The 27,345-nt window shown below is 47.5% G+C and overlaps 1 protein-coding gene across 3 annotated transcripts in view; it reads left to right on the top strand.

Annotated features, from left to right (window-relative positions):
- The window catches only part of LOC137801033 (cadherin-4-like), a 218,264-nt gene that overhangs the window by 97,974 nt on the left and 92,945 nt on the right, over positions 1 to 27,345 (top strand). For all 3 annotated transcript variants that reach the window (XM_068598427.1, XM_068598429.1, XM_068598428.1), the window contains one exon: positions 305 to 328. In XM_068598427.1, the coding sequence (XP_068454528.1) occupies positions 305 to 328 (24 nt within the window). The remainder of the gene's footprint in view (positions 1 to 304; positions 329 to 27,345) is intronic.

The raw sequence follows: 27,345 nt of genomic DNA, 5'->3' as shown, positions 1-27,345 counted from the left end.
AAAGCTCACTCGGGCTAAATTGTGGAGGAGATCAAGGGTTCCCAGGTGTCTGGAGACTCCCGTCGTTCTACTCGAGGCCTCTCTTGGATGCGTTCGTACATTAATCACACACACCTCCTGAGCGAGGCCCTGTGTGTGTCTGCACATTCAGGCACAACTGAGCGTGCACGAGAGCGCTTAAATGTCTGTTTATCCTGTCGTTTCCCTCCCAGCGAGCCGCTGTCATCTCCTACATTTTATATATGTGTGTGTGTGTGTGTGCCTGCCTGTCAGCTGCTAACGGATCCCTCTCTTTTATCTACAGATACCACAGTGTCCTCACAAAAAGGTAAGACAGCACTCAATCAGTCACCTTGTGCCCCCCAATGCGTCTTCAGATGGGTGACGGGCGCTTTGTGTGTGTGTGTGTGTGTGTGTGTGTTTGTGTGTGTGTGTGCGCGTGTTTCTGGGCCCAACGTGATGAACAAAACAAAGCCTATTTTCACGGCGTTGTTGATGTTGATTTGAAATCGAGTCGTTTGGTGTTTCTGCTGCCGAACAATCTGTTTGATTACAAACTCAATCCCTCACACCCACTGACACCTCGACTAAATTACACTCCCGCTCTCCCGCAATGACGGGAGAGAGAGAGAGAGAAAGAGAGAGGCTTCTGCGAGTCCTACGCTGAGACTAATCACAGTTCTGTTCAGACTCCTCCACTCGTTCACGTGCATGTTAATGTGGAGTCGGCAGGGGAGGGGTTACCGTTCTGCATAGCGGATCTTCAGGGAGAGACGGGCGGTGCAAACGAGGGCGGGAGCCGTTTTGTAGGAAAGTACCTGGAGGCTGTTTTCATTTTTCATTTTTCGTTAGATGATGGGGAGGAGGGAGGGCAACGCAGTCAAACTGCCTAAACAGCTCCAGGGGGTCTCGTTCTGAGTGGCAGCCCGCAGGTGTCCACGCCCCGAAACCTCCCCGCGCCTCGCAGGCGGCGGCGGCGGCGGCGGCGCGCGCTACCGGCAGAGGGTGCGTGTCACGCGCCGTGATTGCATAAAAGCGGGAGCATGACAATCACTCGGGGAAGAAACTCCCCCCGCTGATTATGTCGAAACTTTGTTTGAGTCCCCGCGGTGCTCGCGCAAACTTGGGTTGTTGGTTTTCTTTTGTTGTCGTTGTTGTCGCGCGGGCTCTTTACCCGAGCAGAACAGAAGATATTGTCACCGGGGTCTGATACAATGTGCACGACGCCTATGAATGAGAAACATTAACAGCGGGGATGTGTCTCTTTGGAATCATGGCACCATTTTTAAAAAAAAAATTTTTTTGCTTGTAGATTCTGTGCAGGAGGCCTTGATATAATACGTCTGGGTGACGGGTTACACTTAGTGTACACACACACACACACACACACACACACACACACCGATGAGCGTGACGACTGTGAGCAGTACGACGCTGTCACACGGGCCCCATAAAGGTAAGTGATGTGGGTTGCGGGAGCCTCACTCTCTGATGGATGCTGAAGGGGAGCAGAGGCTGGCGTGGTGTACATCATCCGCGTCCACGTGCATACGCTCCTGAAGCAGAGGGACATAAATAAATAAGGCCACGCGGCCCGACAGTGAATGAACGCTCACTTCTTGTCAGGCCTGTAGGTGTCACAGACTCTCTCTCGCTCTCCGTGTGTCTTTTTTACTTTTTCAGCCCATCTGATATATTCAAATACGTTTAGTGAGGAGCAACAAAAGGAAACACATTCCCCCTCCCCACACCCCCACACCCCCCCCCTCCGTCCCACACATCGTGGGAAAAGATAGCCGGCGGAATTCATTCACACAGCGTGAGTTATATCGCGGCCGCGCGGCGACGACAGAGCCGTCGCTACCGAAGAGCCATGGGACCTTGAGGGAAAGATAGTGTACATGAAGCATGTGTTTGTGTGCGCAGGTCTCTTAAGAGACTGGCATACAAGCGCATGTGAGTGTGTGTGCATGAAAGATGGAGAAAGCGAGACGTTTGGGCGCGACATTAATGTCTATTCCCCCACAGTCTCAATCGGTTAATATTCAACATGAGAGCCTCCCATCTGTTAAGCGAGCATAAAGCCACGATGCATGTTCAGCACCGAGGGGCAGCGGCAGGATTCAGGTGCAGGGAGTTTCCGTGTGTCACCTTTACGCGCGCCCCTCACCAATATCATGATTATTAAGGACCTCATTATAACGTGACCTTATTCTTTAATTCACTACTCCTGTGGAACATCCTCCCCCCCGGCTCCCCTCCACCTCACCTGCCTCCTACCATGACATCCTTTATCCAGCACCTCTCCACCCCCTTTACACTCCTCCTCCCTCTCCGCTGCCAAATGAAGTATATTTATGGCACCTGTGCTGGAAAAACAGTCTCCAGGAGACGTCCCCACTAATTTCATTTTCAAAATGCCAGCGATAAATTTATCAAATGGGCTGGATCGAATCGGAGTCACACGCAGTGCCATCCGTCACGGGCCGTCCCTCGGGGGCCCGTGGGCGTACTTAAGCCGGCCAAAAACCTCTGCTGGCAGGAGAAGAAGACTGAGTGTTGAGGAAGAGGGGGGGATTGGAGGGAAACCAGACGAATGCGCTGCAGAGAGAGAAAGAAAAAAAACACGGAGGAGAATGATGTGCGTGCATAGCTTTGCGCGCTTAGGCGCTCGCGCGGGAGTGCGCGCGCCGCCAGAGGTCAATGCTAATGCTGCAACACGTCGGAGCCGCACGGTGGAGTCTCAGCTCGGCACTCTGGCCGTCGATGGATAATTGATCCATTGCAACGCGAGTTAATTGATTAGTTCGGCTCGTTTTTTTTTCCTTGTCTTGCATTTGTTAAATCCCTCTCGGTTCAAACGGCACTTTGAACTTCCTCCCCTCCCCTGCCTCTCAAAAACTCCAGGTTCACACGGCCCTGTGCCCTCCCATCTCCCTCAGCTCTCACCTCCACATCCCCGACAACCTGACTTTGGCCTTCTGCCTCTCTCTTTAAGCGCCATTGTCCCGGCTTCCTCCTCCTCCTGCCCCCCCCCCCCCCCCCCCGCCTACCTCTGCCCATTCCCTATCTTCTCCTTCCCCTCTCGGCATTTATCACTGCGCAGGTTAAGCCGGGCGTGAGCGAGGGTAAAGCAGCTTAGCACTAACAGGGCTAATGAAGTCGGGCCCCGTATTCCTCTGACGGGGATCAGTGGCGCCACTCTGTGAAGCCTGTCAGCGTTTAATGATTAGATGAAACATTCAGACTCCCGCTCCGAGAGGACGACGGCGCCGCCGATACAGGGTGATAATAATCAGCAACAGTTGTCTCTCTTACTGCGTTAGCCCCCCAAAAACATTTATGCATGTGCACGTCGATGCTGATTTATGACTCCGACATGGCAGCGAGGGTGTACGTACGCGAATGACAGAGATTCAGAGAACAATCTGGCTATTGATTCCTGTCAGGTAGAGGAGAGGAAAGAAGGAAAATAAGCTGTGAGCGAGAGAGATTTACCCCTCGCATTGATGAGCAGATTGTAAACAACTCCACACGCTCTGTTCAGGATGCACGCTGTGATCTGTGGGTTCTCTGCTGCCTCTCATTTCTGCTGGAGAAAAAAAAAAAGACTGATAAAAAAGATCAATCAAGAGAAGCCGACGTCTCTAAACCTTTTTTGAACATTCTCGAGTTCATCTCTGATTCTAAATCTTATCAGATAGATTTTTTATTTCTCTCCCCCCCCCCCCCCACAACCTCACCCTCCTCCTCCTCTGGTGCTCATGAATGAGGCAGCTTGATGTGTGGCTGTGCGGCGTAAGTATGTCAGCAAGTGAGTCACTGTCAAGCAGAGGGTCTTTTATGTGTGTGTGTGTGTGTGTGTGTTTACTCGAACTGAAGGATGGAGTGACAGAGGCGCCGGTTGGGTCAAAGTCAGAGTGAAAGGGTGCCTGCCAGGGCTCGGAGGCCTTTTTGCCCCATTAGCCGCACATGCTAATTCACCTGTCAACGTGCATCTGCACAAGGAAGCGACACAACTTCCTCTTCCGCTTTGAAATCCCTACAATTTCCACGTCTCCTCTCGTTCCACTTTGTCCCATCTCCTTCCTCCATCGCTTCACAAAGCGGAAGCGTTCTGTCTCCACACCCGGCGGTTTCTCGTGAGAGGACTTGAGGAATTTGAACACACAATTAATAAATGTACGTGTGCGTTTCTGCCGCCGGGCAGCTGCGGCTTCCTTCCTCACGCGTGTCTCTCTGGTTTTTCTGAAGCCTCCTCTTCACGTACTCGGGGAATCTGCTTGAAGTTAACGTTTTTTACAAGGCTTGAATCTTAATTTGAGACTATGATGGATGCAAACGATGTAATCGCTCATTGTTTTTGGAATATGGGGCATCTTGGCTCCTCCGGGCTAAAGATCTGAACCTGATGGGCTGTGTGTGTGTGTGTGTGTGTGTGTGTGTGTGTGTGTGTGTGTGTGTGTGTGTGTGTGTGCAAATCACTTTCCCTGTTTAGGTAGACGAGCGCCGTATATGTGCAGACCACTGACCGTTTTTCCGTGTTACATTTTGCCTGGAGCTTGCTGAGGGTTTTAAGTCTATTAATAATTTACCTTCAACTTTTCCTCCCTCCTCTTATGAGAGTTTGGTAACTCACCAGATGGCTAAAGGCTACGTCTGACAGCAAAGAACACATCCGAATGAGAATGCAGAATTAGGGTTATCTACAACCCGAGTCTAGAAAACCTGAGTGCACAAACTAGGCTGCTGTTTTTTTCTGGCACTCGAAAAGAGATCAGAGATGCCTGCAGCTTAACTCTGAGAACTGGTAACTGGTAATCACAATGCAGTAATCCTCATGTGATCTTCTCGGCTATTAACAGCCTCTCGGATCGAGTTCGAGCCAGCCGGTCTGACTCCGCCGCTGCAGCCGGAGTGTCAGCAGTTTGTCAGAGCCTCGATGGTCAACATCAGGTTTGACTACCAGCGGCTGCAGGGCGTAAATAATGGTTTGTGGGCTCTTTTAATGAGCTCATAAAACTTGAAAAATGCAATTAAAACTCCATCATGCCCACCTGATTCAGTCCAGGCCACCTTTATTATGTTAAATATTCAGGAAGTGGTGGTCGTTATTAAAAGCTGCCATTTTAAAACCCGTCTCTTAACCTCTAATGTTCTTTATGGCCGTTTACATTTTTGGTTAATTTGTACCTTATTGCATTGGCACACAGCGTATGCCATACCTGAGGTTAAATGTTGTAAACATAAATACAACCTATTTACACTTTTCTCTTGGAATGTATGACATCTAGTTGTAATAACAGTTCTTCAACTTAATGACGCATATATATATAAAGATGCACACATCTTTATAATGCAATAAAACTGGAAGTAATAAATGATGAGAACTATTGAAACTATTATAAATACTGTTCTAAATATAACAAGAGCTTGAAAGTCAACATTAAATATGTTGCAACCTTTATATTGTATGAATAGTTATGAGCATGGGACTGTTCATTATTTTTCACAAACAGCTGCTGTAGATGCATGAAGGACAGTTAAATACTTCCTACAAACACATGTAATTATACGTGTGTGCACTCTGTTTGTTTTTTTATTCCATTAAATATGATCGTCTTCACCTTCACAACTTCAAGTGCACTAAGACCCAAATAGACTAAACCATTGTCAATATGTATTGTCATTCCTTTGGTTGTCGACCTCGTGGTTGACATCAGTTACATGCGGTGAATATTGCTAAGGACAAGCCGGCTGAAGGGAACAGAATACACAATATGATAAAAATAGAAGTCTTCTTTGTGTGGCGGTGTCAACGGACTTCCTTCATATCCTCGTGAAAACATTACGACATCATTTCATGTCAGCGGAAGTCATCACTGATTCTTCTCAGACGTTCATAGCCGTGTGAATCTGAAGGGCTTTTTTGAACCCCATGTCTATCACATGGTGATACAGGTGGAGCTTTGATTCCTACGTTTCCCCAAACTGTCTTTACTTTTATGTTGATGTTGAATCCTAATGACTTTGAATATATTTTAATCCAGCATCACGAGCAGAACAGAGCCTTAAACCTTGAACACTGACGTCGGGTGATTTTCACTTGAGTGATTGTGGCTACCTTATTTTCATTGTGTTGCTTTTGTCTGAGTTGCGTAGCTTCATCTGTAGCTTCATGTTGCTCACAGGTGGGTGTGTCTTAGTAAAGGTGGGTGTTTCTTATTCAAGGTGGGCGTGTCTCTCTGCTCCGATTTTTTTCTACAGGTACGTGTTCGGGTGATTTTCACTCGACGTTAGTGATAGTGTGACCATTGTTTTCCGGATGTGTTTTAACATTGAAGGAGACTTTTCCTTCACAGGACAAGACTCACATGTCCAAGGAACATGTGGACCAAATAACAAGTTCATAGCTCCTTTTTTATATTTCTAAGAGTACTTCAACTCGCTTTGTATTTGAATATATTTCGATGAGAAGTATATTTCATCAGGTACATTATATCTGGTGAAACTCACCCGGCTACGTGGACTAGCTGAACTGGATGGATTAGCACAAAGATGTGCTCAGTCGCGATTCCTCCCATTGAGTCTTCATCAGCCGAGTCTTCCTCTCCCTCTCCGCGGTGTAGCAGTAGTGTGAACACAAGCCCCGTCTGTTATGCAAGACGACTTTGAAAGACAAGCCACTCTTGCAACCTTCATAAACGGGCTTTTATAAAATCACTAGTTGAGTTGAAATTGCATTTTAAGTTTTCTCTTCCGCCCAGATTTTTGTGCTGCGGCGGTCCAAGGCTGCCCACACAAAGAAAGCACCACCATTCTTACTCTAATTGAATTTATTTCAGCTACCGTCAACCCACTCCCACGATTTTTCTTGGATGCAATTAAACAGCTTAAAGCCCCGAGTGTGATGCAGTAAAACAAGTTGCTTTTCCAGCTTATAGTGCACACATGCAACATGCATGTTCACAGATACCCATCCATGCATTGCTGCTGCGAGCAATACAGACTGAGAGAGTTGTCTTCCTCCTCAGGTCCTGCTCATGCAGCTCTAGATAACTGCGCGAAGGACCATGAGTACTTTGACTTTAAAGTTTATATTCTTCTTTTAATTATATTGTGTGTAGTCTGCAGAAGAAAGGGGGTCGTTAGAGACATGATCTTGTCTGTTAACTCCTAATAAGGTCTGTGATGTACAATATTTCAATGCCAACAGAGAGACCCCATAAGTTCACGGAGGCATAAGTGAAATCTTTGATGGGTGGAAAAAGCGGAAAGCATCCATTTATCTTCGACGATGAGGACGCTTTGGTTATTGCTCACAACAAGGCTGATGATGCGTTCTGTTTTGCCGTGCAGGCTAAACCCCCGTGCACAGCCGGGGATGAAGATAAAGACAAAACCTCAGCACAGAGGGAGCCTCAGCAGACCCACATCCTGGACTCATTAGGGCTTTGAAACATTCCTGAGACAGAGAGCAGATGAAGGCAGAGACAAGTATAACAAAAAGAATGGAGGCGGAGGTAAACTGATCACCACTCTTCCTCATAGAACCTTGTTCTTAAGCCTCGGCTGCCAATTAGATATGAGAGCAGCCTGTTCCCTTGACGGATGAACTTAATTTGATATTCTGTAGTCTGCTCAGCGGGGTGCCACACTGATTGCACTGGTGGATGGAGTTTCCAGACCATCCATACAGGCTAAGTGTAATTGACTGATGTCGAGATAGACGGCGGCTTATCATAACTCTCTCTCTCTGGTAGAGCGGTTACATTTAAAAAAAGGTGCATCAGCTCTGTATCTGATGCCGGGTGGCAGGTAACTGGAAGATTAGAGCGCAGCTGCGAGCCGAGCTGACGCTCGCACCCGGGGGAACGGAGCGGCGGCGGCGGTGTCGACGGCCGATTCCCGCGGCGCAAATAAGTCTTCGTCGGGATCCGAGGAGCATGTTATTGTCGCAGGAGAGCCGGCGTCGAGTCACTTAGGTGGTTCATACATCTTTGTCTGTTTACTGACAAGGCGCCACGGACCGGCTCGGAGCCCCGCGGGGGCCGGCACGGCCGGGGAAGCGGGTGGCATATTGCACCCAGCAGGACGGCTCCTGTGTGGGCCCTGCGCGGCGGAGGGATTTGGCCAGCTTGGATTAGCTCAGCGGGGTGAACCAGAGGGATGCCGACGGGGAGCGAACGAGACAGAGAACATCCATCTCTGCTCGGCACATGGACACCTGAGAAACCTGGGAACAAGCTGCAGAGAGCAGAGTTCACACACAGCCGTGAAACATGACAGCGCCCACTCCTCCGCCACCCCGAGTCTCATTCATCGCCAACAATCACGTCCATTAGATTAGTGGTTTTCAGCTGGTGGGTCGCGACCCACTTGCGGACCCAATTTTATTTTATTTTTTTTCATTCTGTGATTTTATTTTGAAGGGACTTTTTTGTGCAGCGCAGTGTCGTTTCGCCGGCTCGTCCCTCCATGTTTTCAGCAGCGTGTGCCAGGTCGGGTCAAACCATTCTGAAATGGGGGAGACTTTGTGTTTTTAGGATAATTAAGTTAAACATCCTACTGAATATAAAATTCAGCTTATGAACTTACACCTATATTTGATTGTAAATGTATTAAATACATTTATTTAAAGGATTTTTTAATGAATCAATCTCAGGTTCAAACTGCACCATTTTGTCATTAAATACATTTGAGAAGTTGAGAATATTCCTCGAGGGAATGAAAAAACCTTTCTTGACCAATGAAAAACAAAATAATTACAAAGATAGCTTTAGACAATTAATTCTACACGGGTGATGGTGGGTCAGGAGCCAGACCAGTTGAGAACCACTGCATTAGATCCCACGTTATCTTTTCAAATAGTTGAGACCTTTCCTCGCACTTTATTATTTGTATTTTCTCCCATTTACGTACAAATCCAGCTCTGAGTTCCTCAGCGAGGATGTGTGAATCCTCATTCAGATGCCCGTAATGAGATAAACACATCTCTTGACTCCACAGTCTCACTAATTAAGCAGCTTTTTTTTTCTTTCTTCCTTCCCCGCTACAGTGTTGTGCTCTCAAAACCTCCGCCGCTCAAAAGCATGTCACCGCGGCAGCGGCAGATGGGTGTTTTAATGCCAAGAATTAATAAGAAAGTTGAACAGTTGAAAATCCACAAACGGGGGGAAAGAACGGCGAGCCAGTTGCCTCTGACAGACTGCGGAGGATACGTGTCTTTATTCTTCGCTCGAGCTGGTTCATTTCTGGCCGAGGGATGGATCGCGGCCAAGAGTTTATTACCAAACTTCAGATGCAAAGTTTTCTGACACCAACGAGGGCCAAGAAGAGGAATCGGGGGGTCTGGACAAATTGGCATCACTCACACAAAGCCCAGTGGGAAGAAAATCTCAAATGTAGAAGTCATGTCTTACTTCTCCCCCAGCATAGTTCAGACTTCCTCTGATAGCTGTTCTCCTTTATACACATTCACACATTCCCACTTTGCTCCGTTGAGTACATGTTTTACAGCACGGACGCATTTAAAGCAAATCATTACCTTCCCGCTGCCGTCCCTTCGGGCTCCTGTAATAACATTGTGTTCCGTATATAGAGAGCAAGAGAGATGATAAAGCATCGCACTGTGAGGTGCGTTCGCCGCTTCAGGTATTCAGGCCCCCGCGCTCCCGTCTCCGAACATCGCAGAATTCCCACGGTTCCCCTCCTTTGCTTTGAAACCCAACAAAGAGAGAAGAAGCTCCGGCGGCGCTCCCGTTCCAGAGAGAGTTTTGTAGGCGAAGCAGCAGAAGATCTCACCATGGGCAGACGGGAGAAGGACGTGAAGTGAAAGGGTTAAAGATGTAGAAAGAAGAGTCCCTCCATGAATCACATTATAATGAGCTAACGGAGGGACGAGGGGATGATCGCCCCGGCTCTTCGGGAATGTTGCTCCGCTCCCCTGACGCCCTGATGGGATCAGGAATCACTTGTTGGCAAATGATAACAAATATTTGCAAAATGATGAGCTCGCTTGCATAAGCTTCAGATCATCAAAAACAAAACAACCAAACATGTTTAGTGAATTTATTCATTTGTCATTAGCCATGCGTGTCCTGTGTCTCCGGCGGGACGACTAAAGCCCTTTGGTCACCGTCCCGTAGCTTGTCTTCTTAAGCTCAAGCTTGGTTTTTTTGGGGGGGGGGGGTTTGCAGCTTTTAAGTAACCACTCAGCGGGAATCCGAATAACAAATTACTGCAAAGCTACGTAAGTTTCCAGTCAGCCTGTTTACCCCGGAGAGAGACGTGGCACCTAGGAAGCCAGCGATAGGCCCAGATGGATTATTCCGGGCTAATTCCGAGCACAAATCAGCTCGCAGCCATCAATAATTCATGTGGAAAGTCTTTGAAAAGTAAACACTGCTTAGCCCATTAGGAACCCAGATTGGCTCGACGCCACGGTGGCACGCACACTGTACACAACCTAACCGCACACAGTCACTGTAGTCACTACAGAAGGGAAGAAAAAAACAAAAAACAAAGCCTGTGCTCTTCTGTGTATGGAAATGCAGCGCTCATTAGAAGAGGACCCATCACCAGTGCTACCTGGTGCAGCATTAGCGTGGAACTGATGCTGAAGATGACAGTAGAGGGAGGCAATTAGAGTGACAGCTGGTGCTGGGATGTGTTGAGTTCTGTGAGATTGATCTTCACTGTCAGCTTTGTTTTTTTATTCAGACACATGGGCGACTCACACGCTCGCTAAACGCACGCAGCTTTAACGCTAAAACAGATCACGCTCCCGCTGTAGACGCTTCTTTTTCCCACATATCATTTGCACATTGACTCTGCCCTCCGTTTACCCTCGGACAATTCATTTTTTTCGGGTCTGTCTTTCATGTACTTTCTCAAGGTCGGTTTAAGACGACAGGGGGTTGCGGTGTGTTTATGCTGTTTTTTTTTTCTCTGTGTGTGTGTGTGTGTGCGTGCAATTCCCCGTCATTAGCGTTGTAATTCCCAGCTGAGCACGACAAGATAGGGAGTGGTCTCTGTCTGTGCAGCGCTCATTAGATGAAGAGGAGGTTCATGAGCTGTATTTCCCCGCCAATGGTATCACAGTCTGTTTGTCTGTCTGTTGATTTCTCTCCTTCTCTCATCTCTGCAAAGCTCTGGAGATGGTCGACTCAGTACAAACAGCATCTGTCCGGGAGAATAATAACATCTATAATCGTTCCCCAGAGTGACAACAGTGGAAAACAGACTTTTTCTTCTTTTTCTTTTCAACTTTGCAGCTCCAAATTTCTGATATATGATTCATGGACACCACAGACTGGATTTTCCCCCAAAAAGCGATCAGTGATAACAATAATTTTGCAATAACTCATGTGTGATACTCTCTATCTGCATTTTTTTTCCTTCTATTTCCTCCTCCCGACATCTTTTGAAGCGTAGCTCATCAGTCCGACAGATGGTTTCATGTGGAGTTGAGCCCGAGAATTTCCACACTCGATAAAACCTCAAAACGAAAGATAGGTGGACGGGTGTTTTTTCTTGCTTTTCGACGTGCGGCGTTCATTCCCTTTTACCTCAACCCGTCCTTGGAAGTGGGGAAATAGTCCCCGAACGCTATACCCTTTAACATGTAGCAATCAAACAGCCAGATGCTGTGTGGGAAAAGTATATCCACACGGGATTTGAGTTTTTATGGCAGGTTCTCAGTCATATGGATTTTTGTCTGAATGCAGAGAGGTGGGAGACATAAGGAGTTGGCGTGGGGGGGATCCCAGGTGGAATAAAAGCTTACTTTGTACAACGGCACAAAGTAAGCATTGTGCATGCAGGTGAGCGTGGGCACACTCGTCTGTGTGTGTGTGTGGCTGGGTGTGTGTGTGTGTGTGTGTGTGTGTGTGTGTGTGTGTGTGTGTGTGTGCACTCCAAGGGAACGCAAGTTATCACTCTCGTGGCGGCTCCTTCCATTAGCGGCTAGCTGGAGCTCCGCTCCCAGCCAGAGGAGACCAATTAAAGCCATCAGGCGGCGCCGGGGGAACCGCGGAGCTGCAGAGCAGAGGAACAGAGGGTCGAGACCGGTCTCCATCCTCCTCCTCCAGCTCGCCGGTACCCGCAGACAGACAGACGGACGGTACGAGAGTGGAGGAAAGGGGAGGGCGGGAGGGTGTTCTGGCAGAGGTGAGCTACTAAACGATTGCGAGCTGTTGAGGAATCCATCCCCCTTTGAAGCGAGTTCTCCTCTCTTGTAAATTGTATTGCATCTCTTTGCGATAATGTGCTTTCAACAAAGATGATTAAATTCATTAATGCAATCACTGCCTCCACGGTCACAAGGTCACGGCGCTCACTAGCAGAAGGTCAGCTCTGTCAATGACGGGGTTAACACATGCAAACAAGTTATCGCCTGTACTGAGTCATCTATGTAGGGCCTTCGGGCTGCGAGAGGTTGTTCACATTTGCAACAGGCTCTGTGGGAAATGCTCTACCTCTTCTTTATTCATTTGTATGTATTCCAGTTCTTTCACGTGTCTTAATCCAATAGAGAATGAACACAGATTTAACTTGCGCCCTGTGTTCATGAGAGGGAAATCACTCCAAACCCTCCTTTTTTTCTTTTTTTTTTGCATGACCTTATTTTGTAAAGGCCGACCAAAAAAGTTATTGATTTAAAAAGAGAAGTTTTCCACGCTGCGAGGATGCTTCGCTCGGATGATTTTTTTTTTAAACAACCCCATCTCCCAACAGGAAATGCAGAGAGAAGTGTATAGCGGAGTCGAGGTCTTTCCCAGTGGGTGTTATTATTGTGCACTTCTCCTGCAGCCTTCCAGCCGAAACGCTCCTCTCGTCAGCGATGCCCGACCACGCTGCAGGGCTCTGTTGCAGCGCGGAGGCCAGAAATACGTCATGCCCTGTTACAAAATAAGGCACCAAACACGAACTTCCTCTTCCTCCCCTTCACAACCCCCCCGGCCCCGAGGATCAGCGCAGTGGAAATGGAGCCCGCTCCACAGTGTCTACTCAGTAGGTAATAACTCGGCGCTCAGACTCAGATAAAGAGGCTCCATTCATTAGAGTGGCTGCTCTCTTTCTCTCTCTTTTTCTTTTTTTTCCTCCACACAAGTGACACCTGTCCCCCGGGAGAGCAGCGGGTGAACTACGCTGCCGGCACAGCCTCCGTCGGTCCTGATTGCCTCCCTCCAAGCTATTTGGAGGAGCCTCACCTCCTCCACACGCCCGGCTCCCCGAGCCCCATCCTTCATCTGATCTTCATTTCTTTCAGCGGGAATCCCTAATCGTTTTCTCGTTGTTTTTTTTTTCTTACTCCATCCTTCATTCCGCCGCCTTCCTCCTTAATACACTAACTCATTGCCTCCATTATCCCCGTCGCTTTCACCTGCACGTCTTCATCTGCTGCCCCGATCACACCTCCACACTTCTCAAACTCCCTCTCTTTGCCATCCTCCCTCTCATCTCCGTCGTTACATGCTTCTCTTCGCTCTGTCCATCCCTCTGCCTTCCCCCTTTTGCTCCGTAGCATTTGTGTGTCTTCGAGGTCCCAGAAGCACTGGAAGTCGCTGATGCGTGTACCGGTCAGCGGTGCTCATGGGTAATGTGTAGATCAGTCATCCTCTGGACAGGTATGTAATAGAGGGGGAGGGGGTGGGTGGAAGGGAGAAAAGGGGGGAGGGGAACGGGGGACAGTGGGAGATCTCTGGAGGTATGAGAATCAATTTCATTGGGAATCACTGAAGCGTAGCAGCAGGACGCTTCTCTCTCCTCGAGCTTCTCTCTCTCTCTCTCTCTCTCTCTCTCTCTCTCTCTCTCTCTCTCTCTCTCTCTCTCTCTCTCTCTCTCTCTCTCTCCCCCTCCCACCAACTCCACTATCTCATTCCTCTCTGACTGCACGTGATCACACTCGTTAGCATTGCGCCGCTATAGCCGAGCGGCGGGATAAATCCTGACACAAATTAGAACACAGTAACCATTATTTAAGCCAAACCCTTCCTCTCGGTTCCAGCGAGAAAACTGTAGGACTGCAGAATAAAGGAAACGCACTCTCTTTTCTCCCCTTCAACATATCTCAGCGGGCACAGTAGTGCATCAAAGAGAGAGAGAAAGAAAGAGAGAGTGAGGATCCCACAGAGATTTCCCCTCCAGTGCTACTAATCCATGGCGATAGGGCTGCTTCACTTGGACTGGAGAGACAACCAGCAGTAACATGCACGCGTGCTCGTCCAGTCACCTGTGAAATGGAGCCGCGGTGTAAAACAGCCCCAACATGCATGCGCCCCGCTACCTGTGGCGTGCATGCTAATGCCTTTTAATGGCACGAGCACCCAGCACAGGTTCCACTTCATAAACTGAAACGAATGACTATTGGCTGACTAGCACACACCATTTGACCCGGCACACCAGAGGAAACAATGATGTGGGAGACGAGCAAAGTTGCTCATCAATCACGACCGTGGACGCTCAGACGGCGCCCGTCCTGTAGTCGTAATGTTCCGTGAATTGATGATGGCACGATGAGGTGGAGGAAAAACCCTGCGTCTGGCGCGTTTACGGCAGACTGAACTTTCTTTTGTTTCTGTTTTTTTCCCCCTCTTTTCTTTATTTAATCATGACGGCCATAGCAGGTTTGCACAGATGTTAATGTCTCTACACAATCCCTTCAACGGAGTGTCAATACTGGGCTTTATGTCTGATTTGGAAAGCAGACAGTGAGGAAGTGAGATGGAGAGAGAGAGAGAGAGTGTGTGTGTGAGTGAAAGTGAGAAAGAGAGAGAGAGAGAGATAAAGTGAGTGAGAGACACAGAGCCATGGGAGGTTCTGTGCCGAGCGGGCTTTCCACTCCACCACTACAGAAATGATGCATATCTCCACAGCGTGTGCTTTAATTGGCGCTATTAATATCAGTTAAAGTTTTAATACCTATTTATTAAAACTTTAACTTTTTTTCTGAGACCTAATGTGAATAGCATTATGAATCTCAAGGGCTGTGCTCTATAAAAAGGCTCCGGCATAAATTATTAATGCGCTACCACTTCATCTGCAAGATCTCACTCCTACAAGATTTGTTGAAAAGGAAATAGCCCAAAGGTCTAATATTAGGATGGATTTTCAACATTAGACGCTGCACACGAGGGTCCCATATTCCTGGAATAAATTACGTTAAAAGCCGTACGCGTCACCGGAAAGAGTCAGCGGCGCCCTTTGACCTTCTCATCATTAGCTTGTGGAACATGGCAGGACGTCGGCAGTCCAAATTGGTCATGTATAAAACATACACAGAGTGGGGAGGAAGTCAAGAGAGGATTCCCAATGTACACAGCGACCTAATTTGTCTGTTTGTATCATTAGAGCGCTCTCCTCTGTCAGATAATACGTAGTGTGAAAAGCCCTCGCACTTATCTGCTGAAAAGAAGGCAAATATGAAGCGGGAAACATTTTTAGGAAGCAGTTATCCCTTGTTATTACAGTTAATTATGGTTCAAAAGATTAGAAACTTTCTGCCCTGACACTGAGCTATCTGTACTTTATAGTTTGAACTTTACAGAAAGTTTTTAAGTACATCCAGCGGGCAGCCGGAGCACCGAGCCGTCTGAAATGCCTCCGTGAAACCCGAGAAGGGGAGATAAAAGGAGTGGATGCAGGATAAGCAGAGGAGAGATCCGTGAGGCAATTTGTGACAACACAGCGGTGTGCATTGCATTAACATGAGGAGGAGAGAGGGATTATTGCACCGGACTGACATCAGCCTGCTCACATTTAGGGGAATAATGCATGCCTTATATCTTATGGAAACAATGGAAAATGTTGAAAATGGACATTTTCCCAGATACAAAAATAAGTTATTATGCAGATTTTACGCAATGAAGGCGTGCCTGGACGTAATATGTAAGATGTGGGACAACTGCACAACTTTCATGGCTTGTGATTCGGCCGTGTGGGTCCACCACCTCCACATATGTATATAAGCATTTCATTGACTTGACCGCTTCGTCTTGACATATTGCCGCCCGCGTCTCACTCATGTGTCTCCCTCCTGTGTCTCAATCCTGTGTGTCACTCCTGTGTCTCCCTTATGTGTCTCACTAATGCGTCTCACTCCTAAGTCTCACACCTGCGTCTTATGTGTTTCACTCCTGCGGCTCACTCCTGCGTCTCCCTCATGTGTCTCACTTATGTGTCTCCCTCATGTGTCTCACTTATGTGTCTCACTTATGTGTCTCACTCATGCGTCTCACTCCTGCATCTCCCTCATTTGTCTCACTCCTGCATCTCACTCCTGTGTCTTCCTCCTGTGTCTTCCTCCTGTGTCTCCCTCCTGTGTCTCCCTCCTGTGTCTCCCTCCTGTGTCTCCCTCCTGTGTCTCACTCCTGTGTCTCACTCCTGTGTCCCCCTCATGTGTCTCCCTCATGTGTCTCCCTCATGTGTCTCACTCCTGTGTCTCACTCCTCCGCGCTACACTCCTGTCCCTTCCCCCCGTATCCTCGGCCGACCCCTCCCAGTGTTCCATTTCCTCAACTTTCCTCATCGTGGTCCCCTGCACCTCCATCTCCAGCGCCTGGTTTCATGCTGGAGAGTATGAGATGAAGCTTGTATAATTAAATATTAACAGCCTGCTGATGAGGGGATTGAGAGCGAGGGTGGGAAGAGGAGCACGCCGACGAATTCCTCTGCCCTACTTCTTTACTGCTAATGTCCATTGGGAATTATGCATGTATCCGCTAACCTGCACTGGCACCTATGAGGCACAGGGGTAGCAGCGAGCTGTGCCAGAGTGGCACTGAGTGAGCCAGGGTCAATCAACATTAATAGAAATCCTATTGGGGGGATAGGATTCCAGGGTGGAGGGTAGCTTTCATTATTAATTAGCCTGTCAGATGCTTTTCTTATCTGTTTGGGGGAGAGTTTTCAAACAGGAAGTGGCTGCAGTATAAAGTTTGAAGCTCCAGTGCAAATTGAATAGGTGACTGTCAATTGGCTGCAGTCTCCATCGCGCCGACCGGAGAGCGCCGGATGTATTATTTTGGTTCGGAAGCAAGCAACCAATTAACTCCAAACGCGTCAACAAGTCTTAATTACTCCTCTTTAAAACATGCTCGTGAAGAAAAGCGCTTGCCCTGACGTTTACCCCCCGAATCTGATGTTGGCAGTCATGAATAAAGCCAGATGACTTTTTAAGAGGGAGCGCCAATTTTAATCCACTCGCTATTATCATATTTGTCTTCGGCTGACTCGCAGCTTAACATGCACTAACAGCGGAGGCAAAGAAAATGTGTAAACCCCCCTAAGGGACAATGCATGTTCCAGTTCTGGTGTTTGTCGAGGCATTAACATACACAAGTCCTCCTAATCTCGTCAATTAGACTTGATTAAACCGGGGTTTATGCAGTATCTGAGCAGTCGGAGTGGATCGGCATAATGTGCCGCGCGGCCTTTTAGTTCCATTTGTACGCCGTCGTAATGCGCAGCAGAGATTAGGTTTCTCCCTCGTTTCCACACGCTTCATGAACAGACCTGGCGAACTTGAGGCGGAGTCTTCGGCCCCGACTCACACCTGCCATTTGAGCGCCAGTGTTGCGCGGTGTTTGTTTGCGACGCTCTCCTTTGGCGTGGCGTGCACAGGATGAGGAGGGGGCGGCTGGGCGGGGTGTTTTTTCAGAAGTGCACATGGCCAAATGTTCCCTGCCACTGCCCCTTAATTTGTCTCCGCAGGACGTCCGTGTTCAGAGTGAACGCATCACGCCGCTCGAGGAGGCCGTGAAGCAATTAGGGCTCTCCTGCCGCCCTTTTGAATCGAGGTCCCTGCAGCCGCCGCGGGCGAGCTCTGACGGGAGAAAACACAGCTCAGAACCTCAAACTCCAGTCGCTCCTGGAATTCAAAGGGATGAACACCCGCACGCCTCCCACTCTCCTCTCCCTCCCTCCCGCTCGGCTGAGTCGCAGAACCCAGCGGAGGAGAGTGGGAGTATGCCGGCTGTGTGATCTTCCATTTAGGAGTGACCACGCGGGGAAGCTAATGCTGCTCGTGCTTTCTGCATCTCCAGCTGGGCGAGCGAGGTCCACCAAACCGACACACACAAACACACACGGCACGTCCTTGGCATGACAAACATGTCTTGACTCACTCTCGCTTCTTTTATTCCCAGGGCTTTCATGTACTCGCTGAAGCGGACGGTGCTTTTCACGCTGAACCTGGTTGTCTGGCCGAGGGCCGCTAACCGCTAACCGCTAATATAAAAAAGACTTAAAGCTTATCACAGATCAATCCGCCAAAACCGACAGGGGACTTTTTCTCTATCACGCACTCGCTGCCCCTCACTGAGGACTATTTATTGATGCAGACAGGCACCCCTACCACACACACACACACACACACACACACACACACACACACACACACACACACACACCTCCGCGGGGTGCACGGCAAGCAATTACCCCGCCCCGTGGTTCCTTCTGAAAGGGCCACAAACTCACCTCTGCACTTGAAACTTGAAATAGCTGATGAAGGTCCTCTGCATGACAAAGAATGTTGTCCCCCTTTGGAGTTTTAAATTCCAAATGTGTTCATTGTTTGGCTTTCAAAGGCCTCCCAGCAGCTCACAGGAGGTATTTGTTATCTATAGTCTAAAGAACAAAGTTTAGCCAGAGAGCGAAAACCCATTAGCAGAGAAAGAGAAGAGAGTAGATGATTTCCCTCGCTGCTACTCTGGCTTTAAAGAGTAAACATAATAATAGTGCTCACCTATTGGTGTCTGGAGCTTTTTTTGGGGGGGGAGAGGGGAGGGGCGGTCACACTTAGCATTACTCTCTGATGCCCAGAACCAAATATCTGCTTTGTTTACCAGCATTGCGGTAAAGCCGAGGCCGAGTAAGGGGGAATGTCTCCCGTCACGCCATTACTGATCACGCCATTACGGATCACGCCATTACGGATCACGCCATTACGGATCACGCCGTTACGGATCACGCCATTACTGATCACGCCATTACGGATCACGCCATTACGGATCACGCCATTACGACGACAACCGCGAATCATCAGCAGCATCGTTGTTTGGCAACGCCACTTTTTAAAGCAACTTAAATGACCAAATGTTAAGAAACCAAGATTTAACAGGATTAATAGGAAAAAGAACAAGAAAAAAAAAATTGAAAATGAGATGGAAATGGAAGCAAAGCCAAAATAGTAGTCATTAAAATAAAAAAAGGCAGTTCACGCACTATTAAGTAAGGATAATTACGTAAATGTTTGTTTAAAAAAACGGCTTCAGAAGATGATACTAACTGAGCCTGACGCCATTAGGAAGGTCATCCAGAAACCCTCTGATGGAAAAGACATCAGGAAACCAGGAGACGTCTTCCACAACATATTTCAGATTTGTATTCTTTTTTTTTTCCATCTTTTATTTTTAATTGCGCCGATAGATCAAAGTGTGTGTGTGCTGATGCCAGTACTTCCGCAGCGTTTTGTGTGGGATTAGCAGCAATATCGCTTGTTTGGTGTTGTTGATAATGTGATTCTGCTAATGACAGTGTAATTGCAGTGGGAGAGCGAGAGGACTGGCCTGTTTGTTGCTGAGCTTGTAAAAGAGTGGCTGAACATGCACCTGCCATCTCCAGAGATGCTCATTAAAGAGGAGAGATGCCAAGGCCCAAACATCTCAGTTCCCCTTGCAGACGCGCGGCGGTAACTGTACCCGGTGTGGTCGTGCGCACGAGCACACGCACGAGCACACGCATGAGCGCACGCACGAGCGCACGCACACATGCTTCCTTGGTAATCAAAATGGGAGTTAAGATTCTAATTCTCTGTGCGCATTTGGCAATTCCTCAGAAACAAAACGAAACATTTTCTCTCTGTGTTCGCCGCCCAGGTGCTGTGAGAGTAAACGGTGTGAAATTACAACATCACACCTTCTCCTCCTCCTCCTCCTCCTAGAAGAGACGGGCCAGCGGCTAACGCCGCGGAGTACTGACTCGTCTAGCTACCGTTAGCTGTTGATCAGAAACCTCCCCAAATATACACTGACTAAACCGGGGGAGTCCGCGGCCCCGCCTTTTGTGTAGATTGATATTGGCAGATCAAAGCGGAGTGGATAGTGTGCGTGTGAGGATGCGCTCGCTGAATGCCGACTTATTTGCCGACGGCTTTCCCGATGAGATCGCACCTCCAGTCACAATTTGCACTGGTTCACATGGTGAATTCGGGGGCTGCACGCTGGTGTGGCGGCACTGTCGCCTCACAGCGAAGAGGGGGGTTTGGATCCCGGTTCTGTGTGGATGTTCTCTCAGTGTCAGCGTGGGTTCTCCTCCAGGTTCTCCAGCCCCCATGAATCCTAAACAAGGGCAAGCGGTTGGGATAATGGAATTGAATGTTTACTTTGTCTTTATAGTCCGAATGCCGCATGTCCTGTTACAGCAACACGCTGGAATGCATCACTTGTATAGAAACCTAACAAGCCAGAGGATGTATGTGCATTAGTGTGTAATGCTTTGAGGTGTGTGTGTGTGTGTGTGTGTGTGTGTGTGTGTGTGTGTGTGTGTGTGTGCCCATGTGAATGGATGGAGGATTTTGAACTTTAGACCGTTTCATCTAATTGGTCCGCCGATTCTTCTGGCTTCCCGCTGCGTCTCTGCTGTTCCGCCGCGAGCCCGAAATAAAAGAGCGCTCTCGCCCCCGTCCGCCACCTCGGTCCCGTTCTGTCAATCACCCCTCTCTCTATTCTCTCCCACCCCCCTTTTAACTTCCCTTATCGCTGCCTTTTAAAGCTTATTGTCCCTTTCACCCTCGCCCCTCCCGCTCCGAATCATTTGTTCGATGCCTTTGATTTCCTACGTGAAGCCAGGAAATGAAAGGTTAAGCGCTGTGATTGTGAGCCGCTCGGTTCCGGCGTGGCCTCCTTCAGGCCCGGCGGACGACCTCCCGAAAGGTTCGACAGGAAGAGACGCGGATGAAGGAGCAGAGGATGACATTTGTCTTTGGCAGGAATCAAGTGTTGTCATTCTCTCACATTTCCCTGTTTTCCTGCGCCGTGCCCCGTCCCCCGACAGCATGTTTTCCATCTCGCGTCTTCAAACGGTGTCACAAATTATAAGTATGTATCTGACTGTTTGTGTTTCAAAACCGTCTTTTCGTCTTTAAATGTAGGTTTCACTTTCTTCCGCGCTCCTCAAAGGGAAGGAAATGCCCAGGGATCTTTTCTATAACCATCTCCACGGTGTGCAACAGAACAGATTGATCCCAGTCACGTTGTGTCTTTGTGCTGCCTGTGATCAAGACATCTTAAAACCTGAGAATAACACAAAAAGGAATAATGAGGCACAGATGTGGCAAACGGAGGTTAAGAATGTAAGGAATAAGGGAACAGTGTTGGGATTCAGCACACAAAGCTTTGTGTTTCAAAATGTGGGTGTGTGAGTGTGTGTGTGTGTGTGTTTTGCATAGGCCAGTATTGGCGAGAATGTGTTATAGTATTTATTTTTGTAAAACTGAATATTAACACATTATTTGACTTTGCTTTTTAAATGAACATAGAATATAGATGGATGGATCCGTTGATAGATGGATGGATGGATGGATGGGTTCTTGTTTTGCCAGGCCATTTGGCCGCCATGACGACGAGGACCTTTACCCTCTTCCCATATCCGCCCCGGACTAGTTCACCCTGAAAATGTCATATCTAATATTGACTCATTTTAGCATGAAACTTTAATAAGCTGTCAGAGAGGGGAACCAGGCACTGTCCATAAAGGGTGTATCCGGTCTTAAAGTATTGGCTTTGTTCTCTCTCTCTCTCTCTCTCTCTCTCTCTCTCTCTCTCTCTCTCTCTCTCTCTCTCTCTCTCTCTCTCTCATTCCCTTAATGTATGTATGTATGCGTAATATTTCATATGACTCTCTTCATTCCATGTGGCTGCACATTAAGCTTCCATCTCCTTGGGTTCAGTTTTTGCGTTTCTTTTTGTTCCATCCCTCCTCCTCCTCCTCCTCTTCCTTCTCCTCCTCCTCTCTTTCCCTTTGTTGTCTGTCCTCCTGCCATCATCTGAAGGATGCCTTTGCCAGTGCTTCGTAAACTTCATTACTCTGATTTCACCTCTCAGGTGGCACCTGCACCGGGGAGACTGTGGGGAACTGGGAACGTGTCTGGGGGGCACGGCGCCCCGCTGAGCAAATAAAATCACCCAAATAACTTCACAAAATTGCCTCCATTCGGTGCTCCCGTCTACTGTCACAGGGAAGGGTTGCACTGGAACCATTGGAGGAAACTAGAGGAGCCAAACGATCACATGGACGCTGCAAACGTACGCAAACGACAGGATCAGAATATTATATGTGGGATTGACTCCGATACCTTTATCTGTTAATCGGGAGTGTTTTTATATGAAGCTCTCAGCAGCGTTATAAAATAAATAAATAAACCCGCCTCTGCAGACTTGTGTGCAGTGTAATTACAGAGTTAGTGGAGCTCCAGCGCTCTCTTATCTCTTCTATTGGGACAAGAGCCCCATGAATGGACTCCTCTGTTCCCCGTCCTCTCCACCAAGCACCAAATCACTATCAGTAATAGATTTGCTCTCCGTCTCCCTCCTCTCTTTATCTCTTTCTCGACCCCTCTTTCTCGCGCTAACTCCCTCCCTCCCTTTCCACCACATCTTTTCTTCATTTCTTTATTTCTTTAATTCTCTTCGATCATGGAGTCTGCAGCACATCTGTTAAATGGACGACTCTCAGGCGTTCACACACAGGTGTCTGTAATGGAAAAGTACCCCGTCGACTGTTTTAACCGCTGGGGCCGTTACGAAGGGAGTGTAATATTTTAGTTTTTTCTTTTTTTGTCGCTAAGCTGCCAGGCAAGCTAACCGTTAGCGGCGCAGGGAGGGGATGGGAAGGGGAAGGGAGGTGGAGGGGGGGGGGGGGGGGGGGGGGGCGTTCTCTGTCATTTTCACTCGCGTAAAAAGAAAAAAAAATCTCCTTTCACAGTTCAACCTGCCACTTCCAAACAATCTCTATGATCAAGGAGCACTTAGCGGCATAATGCCCTCACCCGCCGCGACCCCCTGAAAAAAAAAAAAAAAAAGAAAGCGCTAAATATAAGCGTCGGTGTGATGCGAGTGCTTTTATTCACACCCGGGCAGGAGGAAGCAAAACGAGACATGAAAACAGAACGCTTCAGCACCTTCACAGGAAAACTCAATCATGAATTGTGAAAGTATTTTATGATTGCAATGAAAAAGGGACTTATGTCTTCCTTCTCAAGTGTGGCTGTGTGCGTGGGTGCGTGTGTTTGCGCGCCTCACTGCGAGGTCTGTTTGTGCATTCAATAGGAACTAAAACACAAATGGACTGTGAATGTTGTGTTCCGCAAAAGCCCTCGCTGCTGTTTTGCCTCTTCTTTTTTTTTCTTCTTTTCTCTTTCTGCTGAGGACAGCAACGGGTGTCAAAACATGGTGGAGTTTGACATCCTGACGCTGCTTGAATCTCAGGCCAGAGGCTGTCAGTTCACGAGAGGCAGAGGGAGGCTCAGTGCCTCGTTTGAAGGCCTGTCTGTTTGACATCACTTTCCCTCGCCATCTGACTGCATTATCGCTATTCTCATGCAAAGCCTGTATACCTCTGTCATTCAGGCACAGCCACTGCGTTGTGTGTGTGTGTGTGTGTGTGTGTGTGTGTGTGTGTGTGTTTGTGTGTTTGTGTTTTGCTTCACCTGCTCACCTTTTAAAAGGATTGGCGAGACCCGCGTAGTGGTAAGACAGCAGTTTTATTCAGCAAAACAACCCATAATGAAGTGCTGCTCCATGTTTCTCGTCTCAAAAAAAGAATTGCTGCCGGAGGAGGGCTGGAAGTGTTGCCGGACATGTCTTTCTCTGACACACCTGCCTGAAGCACCTGAAATATCTATAATGGATGTCTTCTTGTTACACCGAGGGCTGCGAGAGCGAAGAAGTCAAACCACAGTGTCTGACATTCCCTCAGCCTTAATTAGGAGTCACAAGGTCAAACAACAGTTGAGTACGTGGGAATCTCTTGTATTTCCATAACACTCTCTGTCACAGGGGAAACTGAAGCGCGCTCGACTCCACTCCGCCGACAGCTTCCTTCCTCGCTGCCCCGTAATAACTTTGACAATGTGCTAACAAATACAGCCTCCGCCGTATAAAACACACACCGCGAGGTCGGGGAAGGCGGCAGCCATGCCAACACGGTGACGGCTCGCTGTCGAGTAGGAGGGCCGTCGTCTTCAAGGCCTCCGACACGCGCCGCAATGTTCCGAGCGGTTTTTTGCGTGCATGCTTTTTTCTTATGGAAGCTAATTTCAGCCACAAAAAAAAAAACATAATTATGACGACAGAAAAAAGTTGGAATTATGAGATTAAAAAGTCCAAATGATGAGTAGTAAGTGCGCATGCGCTGCTTGTGTTGTCTTCACATGTCTCTTCGTCCCCTCGCCGGTCTAACCATGCAAACTATGTAAGCTAACTGTTGACGTTTTAGCTCAATAAATAATAACAATGTATGGAAGCTCACTTCCGCCAAAAAAAGTCATAATCGTGCCACAAAAAAAAAATCATAATTGTTAACAAAAAAAAGTATGAAAAAAAAGTATGACAAAGAAAAAAGTATAGTGTCATACTTTTTTTTGTCATAATTATAATTTTTTTGTTGTCTTAATTATTTTTTTCTGTTCGTAATTATTGCTTTTTTTGTGTCGGAAATGGGCTTCCATATTTTTTTCTTTTCTATACTATTTTATTCAAACCTTTTTTTTCCCGTCTTCCAAGCAATCAACATGTGGGTGAAGTTGCCGCCTCTGCAGTTTCCTCACAGCCTTTGACTCGTTATAAAAAAAAGATCGATGTTTTTTGGGAAAACTGTTAATTGAAACCAGGAAAAGTTGAAGCGAGGCGATGTGTGCTGCACATCACGGTGCTCTCCGAAAGCGGCGTCAAACAAATTGTCTGTCGGCTAATAATGTAATAACACAGCTGAACAAAGCGCTCTCTTCAAAGACCTGGCAGGAATGGGATGAGGGGGAGAGAGTTGTGTTAGTTTAATTTTGATCTCTTCCTCCAGACCTGACAGTTTTGTTTTTTATCAACGCTTCAGCGTGGATAAGGAAGTCATGTTCCTGACCTCCTCGATGAGTCTTTCCTCTGCTCGGTGCATCGTTCCCACCGGTCCAGAAGATCTTTAAAAATGGCGGTGTGGGAAGAAAAACCGGAGAAAGCAACTGCCGGAAATTACGTCCTGAGAGGACCAATCACAGCGCTTGCGGTCCGCGTCAACGCAACGTGTAGTTAGGATTTTTTGGAGTTGTATGTCAGACTACGGCGTAGGGGTCTGCGTCGACGGGGTTTGCGTCGACGGGGTTTGCGTCGACGGCGTCGCTCTGACGCAGAACCATAAATTATTCTTGAGGGTCCAACTATTTGCTGAGCCGCGCGGCAGGAAGTGCGTTTCCCCTCGGCTAAACGAGTGAGGATTGTGCTCGCACAGGCGGTAGTTGAAGTGCAGAAATTGAAATACATCACGCTCTTCCTTTCAGAAATCAAATTAAAGAGGATCCGCCCGAGGGATATATTTAAAGATGTTTTTTCCCTAAAAGGCATCGTTTTAAATTAAATATTATAACTTTTTTTTTTTTAAATGCGTTTTTCTAATTAAACTTTTTTTCTCTCTCTTACTTTCGTTTAGGTTAATTTACTTTTACGTGAGCTTTTCTTAGCTCACTTCTGAGGAACCTTTATTCATATTGTACTGACCACACCAAAAACACCCAACTGAAGGAATGATGGAAAGAAGTTAGAGTTAAAGTGTTGTAAACATACTCGTTCTTTTAATGTGAGAGTAGAGTGTTATAGTCATGCTGGTTCTTTTATAGAGACAGTAAAGTGTTATAGTCATGTTCGTTCTCTTAATGTGACAGTAGAGTGTTATAGACATGCTCGTTCTTTTGAGTGGTGGTAACTGGTATCTTGGAGCTGGTTAAAAATATAATGTAGCGCTGGAGTAAGTGAGCGTAATGAAAGATGTGTGCTTAGTCGTAAAAACAAATGGAGATCTACAGATTAAATCTACATATATTATAGAATAGTCCTCGTGCTTTATGGTTCCAGAGATTTGTATTACGGAGCTCCAGTGTTGAATGAACTGAATTAACGCAACACATTTCGTATTACATCATGTAATAAAACGGCTGCGCGTAGCATCACCCCACTTCTGGTTTAAAATCGACTGCAGAAAACAACATTGCATTTGCACCAAAGCGATAAAATCAAGTTTGTTTAGTTGCCTGTGAGCGTCGGCATGCGGAGATGACACCGAGCGGTACGAGGCGAGCGGGGACCAAGAGGTCGGCGGTGAGATGCGGCGATGACGCGCAGCCCGTTCAAAACTAACTTGTCAGAAGGCTGTTAATCATTGAACTTCCAAGGCTTTTAAACTCTTCCAAATGTGGAGGTGATCCTTCTGCTGAGCGAGAGCAGAGGATGACTTGAGGCAAAACATTCACCTCTGACACGGAGAATCTATTATCTTAAATACAGCACGTCTTCTCCTCCGAGCGCTCGCTTAACTGAAGGCAGGCGGCAGCGCGGCCGCTCATTAGAGTCCGTTCTGGTTTCTAGGAGTGGATCGGAGGAAAAAAAAAAAAAGAAACCTGCAATTGGATTCTGTAGGACTTCAAAGAACTTTTGTATACATAAAACATTGCATACAGTTTGCAAATACATCGCTGCCAGCTGCTATTTTCAACGGCATCCAACATGCTGGGTTTCCTATATATTATATCTTCTTATTCATCCCAATATGCAAATGCTGGCGTACGTCCAGCTCAGCCTTCCTGCTGTGATGGAGAGCCACAAGTCAACCGCGCTAATGAATATTTTTACACAAATAATCGATCAAATGGTTTGTGAAAAGGAGGGAGCCGCTTTGTGCTGCAGGCTACAGAGTTTTTTTGTTTTTTTTAGCATCTTTCACTTCTTCGTTGGTTTTACAGGTCGCTGTACTTTCCTTCTTTGGTTTTCTCTCATTGCTCTCAGCGGCAGGAAGCTGTTCTCAGCGACGTGCTCTAGCTTCCCAGCTCCAAACGCCAAAGTTATTATCTAGTGACCGTGAGATGAGTTTAGTTTGGTTTATTTTACATGGGCTTCACAGTGGCATCGGGATTGTAACATACCCGTGTTTGTATCGGAAAGACTGGAATACCTGTCCGCATGCGGCTTTCGAATATGTAAAATACAGATCAACAATGACACATCAACAAAACACAGACACATAAATATATCCGTGTGTGTGTGTAATATCACGACAAACGAGAGCGAAAGAAGGGAGTTGACG

The sequence above is a fragment of the Clinocottus analis genome, unplaced genomic scaffold, assembly GCF_023055335.1.
Source record: "Clinocottus analis isolate CAN_PGR_092001 unplaced genomic scaffold, fCliAna1.0.p SCAF_4, whole genome shotgun sequence".
NCBI lineage: Eukaryota > Metazoa > Chordata > Actinopteri > Perciformes > Cottidae > Clinocottus > Clinocottus analis.
Note: the sequence above shows the minus strand (reverse complement) of the source record. Positions and strands in the feature narration are given on the sequence as shown.